Source organism: Salvelinus sp. IW2-2015, linkage group LG18, assembly GCF_002910315.2.
Source record: "Salvelinus sp. IW2-2015 linkage group LG18, ASM291031v2, whole genome shotgun sequence".
Taxonomy (NCBI): Eukaryota; Metazoa; Chordata; class Actinopteri; order Salmoniformes; family Salmonidae; genus Salvelinus; species Salvelinus sp. IW2-2015.
Genome location: NC_036858.1, coordinates 45,532,802 through 45,542,218, shown reverse-complemented (window position 1 = coordinate 45,542,218; position 9,417 = coordinate 45,532,802). Strand labels below are relative to the sequence as shown.

The following is a 9,417-nucleotide window of genomic DNA, read 5'->3' as shown; positions in this document are numbered from 1 at the left end:
TTCTATTCTGGTTAGTGCCAGTTTGCGCTGTTCTGTGAAGGGAGTAGTACACAGCCTTGTACCAGATCTTCAGTTTCTTGGCAATTTCTTGCATGGAATAGCCTTCATTTCTCAGAACAAGAATAGACCGACGAGTTTCAGAAGAAAGTTCTTTGTTTCTGGCCATTTTGTGCCTGTAATTGAACCCACAAATGCTGATGCTCTAGATACTCAACTATTCTAAAGAAGGACAGTTTTATTGCTTCTTTAATTAGAACAACAGTTTTCAGCTGTGATAACATAATTGCAAAAGGGTTTCCTAATGATCATTTAGCCTTTTAAAATGATAAACTTGGATTAGCTAACGCAACGTGCCATTGGAACACAGGAATGATGGTTGCTGATAATGGGCCTCTGTACGCCTATGTAGATATTCCATAAAAAAATCTGCCGTTTTCAGCTACAAGTTATTTACAACATTAACAATGTCTCTACACTGTATTTCTCGTCAATTTGTTGTTATTTTAATGGACAAAAAAGTGTTTTTTTTTCAAAAACAAGGACATTTCTAAGTGACCTCAAACTTTTGAACGGTAGTGTATACAGTATACTGTATGTAATTTGGACTATAAATGAGGAGGGAACTTCTGAAGTGGTCTGGTATGTTGAAACGCCTTGTTTTGTCGATTTCTCTTTGGTCCTATCACAGGACAAATGTATTTCTGACGTACTTCCGTGCATGTGATGAACTGTAATGGCAGCCCACATGCGCATCAAAATTGTGTAAAGGATACCTGTGCAATTCACAAAAATGTATAATGTTAGCTTTTACTTGAATATGAGACATTTACTGAGACTTGGGCCCTCGCTGGCTCGACTAAATGTGCGGTTGTGCCACCAAAGCGTCTGGAACAGTCATGGAACGATACGAAAAGTGAGAGTGGACTTCGGTGAGAAGTAAGTTGACGTATGACTTGGCTAGCTAGTTGGCTAGCTAGTTAGTAGTTAGCTAGCTTCATAGCTTGCTAATAACATAACGTTACACAGTAACAACCAGTCAAGCCTGTGGGTCAAGGTTTCAAGTTCATTATTCAATGCAGGGGTGTACTTGTTGATTTCATATTGTCATGGTCTGAGTCAGATATATTTATAAGAAGGAATATTATTTAGAATATAACGTTTACGGTCTTGAGTCTATCTAAATGTGTATTGCTGTGATGATGAATGGGTGATTGACTCACATTAATTCACTCTAACCTCAGATGTTTTCTGATTTCCCTGCTTTTAAAGAAAACTTGAGATCTCAACAGGGAAACTTGCCAGATTTGCAGATGGGTCGGCTGTTGTGCAGGTAGCTATATTTCAGTTTGCAACTTGAATATGCACAAGATGTTCAAACCAGTTACTCAGATGCATTCCACCTCTTTATTCAGCTTGGGGATACAACAGTGATGGTGACAGCTGTCAGCAAAACAAAACCATCCCCCTCCCAATTTATGCCTTTAGTGGTAAGTTAATGCTCCTGTTTTTTAAAGTGGGGTCATATTCATTTATTTTAATGCCCTTCAAACATATTGAAAAACTGCTTTTAGTCTTCCATGCAGGATGGTTCATTATGTGTAATGATCTCTTTGGTGTATTGGGCTATTACATAGTGTTTTCAGGTCCCTTGGAGTAATTCAGGTCCCTTGGCTAGAGCTGTGCGTTTTTGATTGACAGGTGGACTACAGGCAAAAAGCAGCTGCTGCTGGTAGAATCCCCACTAACCACCTGCGGCGGGAGTTGGGCACCACTGAAAATGAGATTCTGACTAGTAGGCTAATAGGTGAGAAGATTATTCTAACTTCTATCCTATAAGTTCCACCAATGCAGTGACTTTTGAGATGTCTAACTTGGTGAATTTGTGGGGGGGATTTCGCCTATTTTTAACAGTCATAAGTCATAAAGAGCACATGGTAAAAAATAAAGAAAAAACGTTTTCCCATCTAAAGAGGTTAAATAAAAAATGACTGTAGTGAGTTCCTATTAAGTGCCAAATATAGTAACAGGGTTGATGATTTCATCTTAAATGGGCCATAAATCCCCTTATGACAGGGGAAATGGGTACTTGTTGTCAAAGCAGTGACTCGCTCCTGCAGGTTCATGCTCTACAACATCCATAGAGTACGACCCTACCTCACACAGGAAGAGGCGCAAGTCCTAAACCATGCACTTGTCCTCTCCCGTCTGGACTACTGCAACTCATTGTTGGCTGGGCTCCCCGCTTGTTCCATCAAACCCCTGCAACTTAGCCAGAATGCTGGCGTCAGCCTGGTTTTAAAACTTCCCAAGTTCTCAAATGTCACCCTACTCCTTCGCACACTCCACTGGCTTCCAGTCGAAGCTCGCATCCACTACAAGACCATGGTGCTTACCTACGGAACAGCAAGAGGAACTACCCCTCCCTACCTTAGGCTATGCTCAAACGCTACACCCCAACCCTAGCACAACGTTCTGCTACCTCAGGTCCTTTTGCCCTACCACCCCTACTGGAGGGCAGCTCCCGCTCAGACCAGTCCAAGTTCTTCTTTGTCCTGGCACCCCAATGGTGGAACCAGCTTCCCCCTGAAGCTAGGACATCTTCTGAAAACATCTGAAACCCTACCTCTTCAAACAGTGTCTTAAATAATCCTCCTCACCTCGACCTGAACCAGCACTCTAACTCTGACCCTACTGATAGCTAGTTTATTGAGGAAAATGTACTTTCTATGCCTGTGATGTGTGGTTGTCCTACCTAGCTGTCTGGGGATGAATACACTAACTGTAAGTCGCTCTGGAAAAGAGCGTCTGCTAAATTACTAAAATGTAATTGTAAATGTGTGCAACAGGGAGGGGCAATTGAATGCAAGGTTCACAAACAAAATTAAATTATAAAAACATGTCTAGCTTGTCTGTCTATTGGTAACAGGGTTGATGTGTTATGCTTGACCCACTCTGTTTTCCATCACAAAACACCAGTAAATTGCCAAAAAGAGTAGAACCACCTGCTTTTACACTAGGATTTCGCTGTAAGATGTTTCTTTTGAAAAAAATATTTAAAAAATAAATAGTTTCACCATATTAAATTAGAGTTCAGTTCATGTAACAGGATTGACCTTAAAATTAAAGTTATTGTTATAATTTTTTCTCCTTAAAATGAATTGCTAATCACATGAAATAAATAATCTTCAGAAATTACAACAAAATAACTAGGGCTTTACAATGATGGTCATAACTTTTGGGTTAAGTGGGTTAAAATCTACCTGGAATTCAGAGGGTGAAGGGTGGTAAATATCAAAATGTTGAATTTTAGCACTTTAGCAAGTCTTTATTAATAATCTGATTTATTAAATGATCCTTGTGATCTATATTAAAATATCAAAGGCACTCATTTTGTGGAACAACCCAACAATTACTCTAGTCAATTACTCTAATTAGTACAAATACCATTAGCAGACTTTTAACTGTATCCTTTTTTGTTGTCTCACCTTAGACAGGGCAATCAGACCGCTTTTTCCAGCTGGTTATTTCTATGACACTCAGGTGAGTCATCATTTGTAGCTAATGTTGTAATCATTTATGGACTCATTACCGATATGTTTACACTATTATTACAAGCTATGCTCTTGATTGTAATACTGCTATGTATATTTTCAGGTCCTGTGTAACCTGTTGGCAGTTGATGGTGTTAATGATCCAGATGTACTGGCCATTAATGGAGGTGAGGAGAGATTGATTTCCTTGTAGAAGCAGTCACATGACCTTTGTTTGACATCCAGTGATTAAATAAACTATTTCTCATCCCTACAGCCTCTGCTGCTCTATCCCTGTCTGACATTCCCTGGAATGGGCCCATTGGTTAGTATCTCTTACAGACCTGTCCTTTTTTTTGCACAGTGTGTGGCTTTAACCATATGGTCTGTGTTTCGTGGATGTTTAGGTGCAGTGCGCATTGGCCTGGTGAATGGAGAGTTTCTGGTGAACCCAACACGAAAGGAAATGGCTTCCAGCACTATCAACCTGATAGTGGCTGGAGCACCGCTCAGCCAAGTGGGTTAGTAGTCCATCTATATCGCACATCCATTTTTCCTATAGGACTCTCTTTTACTTTACTGTAACATTCTATGATATATATTGTGTGTCATATTCAGTCTCTGTAAAAAAAAAAAACACGTATTGTTTGTGTCTTAGTGATGATAGAGGCTTCTGCTGAGAATGTGTTGCAGCAGGACTTCTGTCATGCAGTCAAGGTTGGTGTGAAGCACACACAGCAGATCATACTGGCAATTCAGCAGATGGCCAGAGAAGCAAAGGTGTCCAAGCGCACTCCTCCCAAAATATTTTCTGCTCCCCTGGAAATGATTGAGCTTGCGCGACAGTAAGGCATCAAATTTCTGTTTTAATATTTCTCATATCTGTCATGTTTTTATTTATTGATGGTAACATGACAGCACACGGTTTTGCTTTCAGGTTGGCCTCTGAAAAGGTCTATGCTGTTTTCACAGACTTCACTCATGACAAAGTAAGTATTTATGTCTGGGTGTTTTTGCTATTATGTTTTTGTGGTACTTTTTCATTCACTAAGATCAGTAACTTACTATGTCCTTTCAGATTTCCAGAGATGATGCCATTAATAAAGTAAGGCTTGAAACAGAGGAACAAATAAAAGGTACATATCATTGCTATATACCAAATAAATGTTATGCTACAAATGTTATGCTTTTTGCAACTTTCAAGGTATTGTGAGTGGTTGTTTACTGTCTAACCGCCTACATATGTCTGTATTCTGTAGAGAAATATCCTCAAGCTGAACCTTACGAGGTGATGGAGTCCTTCAACATGGTATCAAAAGAGGTTTTCCGCAATCTGGTTTTGAACGAGTACAGGAGGTAAAAAGAACATGTCTCAGTAGTATTTAGCAAATATTCATGAATACATGACCAACATATGCGATTGAATACTGTGTGGTTTGGAACAATAAAATAGTTTCCTTGTTTTACAGGTGTGATGGAAGAGACCTGACTTCATTGAGAAATATTTCCTGTGAGGCGGACATCTTTAAGCCCCTTCATGGGTCTGCACTTTTCCAGAGGGGACAGACACAGGTAGGGACCTGGCGTTTATAAAGATGTAGGCTCAGAGTATGCATCCTATTCATTTTGGGGACATTGGAAAGTTTTGGCGGAGTCTGATTTATTTTGGGTGGCTTGTCATTCTATCTTTAGCCTACTTAATAAAGCCTTTTCTCTCTAGGTTCTGTGCTCTGTAACATTTGACTCCTTGGAGTCTAGTATTAAAACAGACATCATTACTACGGCGTTAAGGTAAACTTATACATTATTAATTACGGTCCTCTTGAAAGCAAATTTCAAGCAAGTGTTAATGCGATTTATGTAGGTTAGATGAAACTAGTTGCTCTCTTTTAACAGTGGAGTCAAAGACAAGAATTTCATGCTTCACTATGAGGTGAGTATCACATTTTGCAAATACGCAGGATTCAAGGATTTGCTTATTAGTTTGGTATTGCACAAAAAAACATCTGAATGGGCTGAAATTATATTTATTTTTCAGTTTCCACCTTATGCAACCAATGAGATTGGAAAGATGAGTGGAATGAACAGAAGAGAGCTTGGTCATGGTTAGTATGCTGGTATAGATTAGACGACGCATGCGTAGTGTGGGTGGCATGGTTATTAAATTGATGCGACCATTTAGATCATATTCTGCTTCTATGGTAACAGGGGCACTGGCTGAGAAGTCTTTGAGACCTGTCATTCCCAAAGACTTCCCCTTCACAATTAGAGTTACCTCTGAGGTTCTGGAGTCTAATGGTGAGATCTATGGATGACTTCCATTTTGCTTCTACATTTTTAGACTATTACTTATTATAAGCTTAGTTGCAAAATCTTAATAATTTCATTGACTGTATGATTAGCCCCCGCTCTTTCTTTCTCTCACGCACTCTCATTCTCTCAGGGTCCTCGTCTATGGCATCAGCATGTGGAGGCAGTCTGGCTTTGATGGATGCTGGTACAGTACTTCATGTTTTTGAAGTGGAAAATAAAAAAACGTCATTTGGAAATGTTGTTAATGATCCTTCTGTTTGCAGTGAAATGTAGCACTTTTGTGTTTCAGGTGTTCCTATTTCATCAGCTGTGGCAGGTGTTGCTATTGGACTCATATCCAAGGCAAACCCAGAGAAGCCATCAGAAATCCAGGACTACCGAATATTGACTGATATTCTGGTACCCAATATTACTAGTATTTTTCTCACCAATCCTACATTCGTACTGTAATAATGGGATCCCCTGTAGAACTGTTTTATTTGTGTTTTCTGTCACAACAGGGAATAGAGGATTACCTAGGAGACATGGACTTCAAACTGGCAGGAACAAACAAGGGTATCAATGCCTTACAGGTACTGTAGATGAACGTCCAGTGGTTTCGCTATTCTGTCGTATTTTGACTATTTATTTTTGCTATAATGTATGCCTCCTTCTTCTAGGCTGATGTGAAGATTCCAGGCTTACCTCTGAAACTTGTAATGGAGGCTATTCAGCAAGCCACGGGTGAAATGAAAGACATGCTCCAGAAATATATTGTTTATGTCGCTATAAAATATCGTAGTCACCAATCATTTCATTCTCATATCTTTAGTTGCCAAGAGGGAGATTTTGGGCATCATGAACAAGACCATTGCCAAGCCAAGGGATAAAAGAAAGGAGAATGGTCCAGTTGTCGGTAAGACTCTTGGTGTCTAGCCCTTATTTGATTCCCATCATTTATGTATTTCCCTTTGAAGGAATGTTTCCTGTCTGTTGCAGAGAATGTCAGAGTCCCTGTCTCTAGACGAGCACGCTTTGTCGGACCAGGGGGATATAACCTCCGCAGACTACAAGCTCAAACAGGTAACATTTAATATTTAAAAAAACATTCTAACTCCTTTTGTGTCAACCCTGACACATGAGCTTTCTTCATAGGTGCATAGTGTATGGGAAAATGACAGGTTCTGTGTCATTGGATAGGTGTGACGATAAGCCAGGTGGACGAGGAGACCTTCTCTGTGTTTGCACCTACTCCAGGTGCCATGAATGAAGCCCAGGAATTCATCACAGAAATCTGCAAGGATGATGTGAGTCCAACCTAGTCTGATTCCACTGTATTGCCTAATTTCTTACCATTCCTTAATGCATCCTTAATGCATTTTGATTCACTACAATTATTGTACTATAGACCCATTTCCCGGCCGCGTCATAAAGTTTTGTGCGCTGTTCGTTTTTAAAACCCTCTTTGTTTACCTAGCAGTGGATACGATCACGTGCAACTTCAAATGCAGCTTGTGCAAGTTAACAAACACGTAATCAGTTGGTTATCGTCTACAACATTGCAGATGTCATCAGAGGATTGATTATCTAGCAAGCCAGCGAGGCAAGGTGAAATATCACAAATAGAGCTAGATAAGGCCAGAAGAATAATATACTGTACTTGTTGAACATAGCTATAGCCATCAGTCTTGCATGTTTTCATGGTCATCACTCACTTACTGTTAAGTTTGTCAAGGTCCCGACATCAACGTTGGCTATCCTGCTACAGAGCTTTTTGATGTTGGGATGCGCGCATTACTCGAACGTGACGTTTGATGGGTAACAGAAAAGGGCTCTATATTGGCTCTCAAACTCGAGGCGACAGTCTGCCTTCTCCCTACAGGTATCAGCCATTAGCTTCACTCACGACTGCCTCATGTGAACTGCAATCCCGACGCTGTGTTTTAACGTTTAGAAACCTTTCTAATAATCGCTTGCGATATGGCTTTCAAACATATGGCTCTTATCTTTCTTAGCGAGGAAGAATCCTTAAAATAAAAAACACTTACTGTAAATGTTTTGTATAGATCCATACAACTAGGGGAGCCTCCATCCGACGAAACTACACTTCCGCTACACTTCCCGAGTTGCGCTTACACACAGGTGTTCTTGTCTTCCGTCTTTCAATAAACAAGCTCTATAACATAGAGATGTGGGAACACCAACCCTAACCATATCAAGATGTGTATCAATTTAACCTGTGTATTGAAAATTATTTCTCGCTCCTATGAAAGATGGGGTCCTTATGCTTCCAAAACCGTACCGCAAGCGATGAATGTTAATGTGCAGAGCGAGTGTCTGGGATCTTAACAAAACTCTCCAGAAGACGCCTTCGTCCAATGACTCTTATGTGTAATGTAATGTAACTGAGAGTCATGATCAAGGGCTAGACTCTATATCATCCAAAAAAAGCAATGTTTACCCACATCAATACTGATATGAATCTGAGGATACATTTTTTGCATTGCAGCAAGAGCAGCTGCTGGAGTTTGGTGCTGTTTACACTGCCACCATCATGGAAATAAGGTACACAATGTTATGTGTTATTGGAGGATGCTGTTTAATCTGTGATGCAGCTACTGTCGGTGGTTTTTAAACATAGGACTGATTAAACATTGGATTGCTAAATGGGTAGCTTCATGACTTGCTTCAATTCTGTCTCCCTTCCGCCACAGGGACATTGGTGTCATGGTGAAGCTATATCCCAACATGAGTGCTGTTCTGCTCCATAACTCTCAGCTGGACCACAAACGGGTAAGAGTCTTGCCCCAGAATACCATGCAGGGCTCACAGGACCCTCGACACAGATTGTTTTACAGATGTTACCATTTTGGAAAGGGCTGCATGTGTTGGCTTGTTTTCTGTTTGTCATTTATGTTTCAGATAACATTTTTGACAGAGTGAAATAATTGTAAACTCTGAATTTGTACAGATAAAACACCCAAGTGCTCTTGGATTAGAGGTTGGACAGCAGATTCAGGTATGTGTTGCAGTAGGATCATTATTCTAACCTTTAGTTGTTAATCTGCTTGATTTCTTAACTAACATTATTTCTCTGATGGAACTTTGCCAACAGGTTAAATACTTTGGGCGAGACCCAACAGATGGTAGAATGAGGCTTTCGAGGAAGGTGTTACAATCTCCAGCAGCAACAGTTGTTAAGACACTGAGTGAGAAACAGAGCATCTCCATGGGCACAGGGGATGGCCAAGCGACCAGCACCTCCTCTTGACTCCCCTTGTCCTCCTAGACTGTAACCAACTGTCCATGACCATGCATCTTTAGGACACTCTCCATTCACCCTGACTTCACTGAACTACCGTTTCTCGATACTCACCAACATCCTTCAAGCACCACTTAATGTACTCTCATTCTCTGCTGATTTCAGCAATGAGATCAGATGGGTGGCCATACTATTTTGAGTTTATATGCTGCCAGTTTCTGTTTATCTATTTTATACAATGTGTAATAAATATGTAAATTAACCATGTAATTGTTTCACGCTGACTTGATTTAAACCTGTGACCTCTCGTGATGGCATATTCCAATCTTCTAC

At 40.2% G+C, this 9,417-nt stretch overlaps 1 protein-coding gene across 1 annotated transcript; it reads left to right on the top strand.

Moving 5' to 3' along the window:
- The first annotated feature begins 706 nt into the window (after positions 1-706).
- Positions 707-9,354, top strand: LOC111978177 (polyribonucleotide nucleotidyltransferase 1, mitochondrial). Its single transcript, XM_024008091.2, has 28 exons — positions 707-936; positions 1,270-1,330; positions 1,413-1,487; positions 1,699-1,804; positions 3,491-3,540; positions 3,655-3,718; positions 3,808-3,855; positions 3,938-4,051; positions 4,189-4,375; positions 4,468-4,519; positions 4,609-4,666; positions 4,790-4,886; positions 5,000-5,102; positions 5,251-5,321; positions 5,427-5,463; positions 5,569-5,635; positions 5,739-5,828; positions 5,974-6,027; positions 6,133-6,242; positions 6,344-6,415; positions 6,503-6,566; positions 6,655-6,738; positions 6,822-6,905; positions 7,023-7,129; positions 8,332-8,387; positions 8,537-8,615; positions 8,794-8,841; positions 8,938-9,354. Exons 1-28 carry the CDS (start codon positions 791-793, stop codon positions 9,091-9,093), a joined length of 2,340 nt encoding a protein of 779 aa, XP_023863859.1. The 5' UTR covers positions 707-790; the 3' UTR covers positions 9,094-9,354.
- The last annotated feature ends 63 nt before the right edge of the window (positions 9,355-9,417 follow it).

Coding starts and splice junctions, on each gene's coding strand:
- LOC111978177 (XM_024008091.2), top strand. CDS start 791: ATGTATAATGTTAGCTTTTACTTGAATATGAGACATTTACTGAGACTT. Junction 1,331..1,412: donor ATGGGTCGGCTGTTGTGCAG/GTAGCTATATTT, acceptor CTCTTTATTCAG/CTTGGGGATACAACAGTGAT. Junction 8,616..8,793: donor CTCAGCTGGACCACAAACGG/GTAAGAGTCTTG, acceptor GAATTTGTACAG/ATAAAACACCCAAGTGCTCT.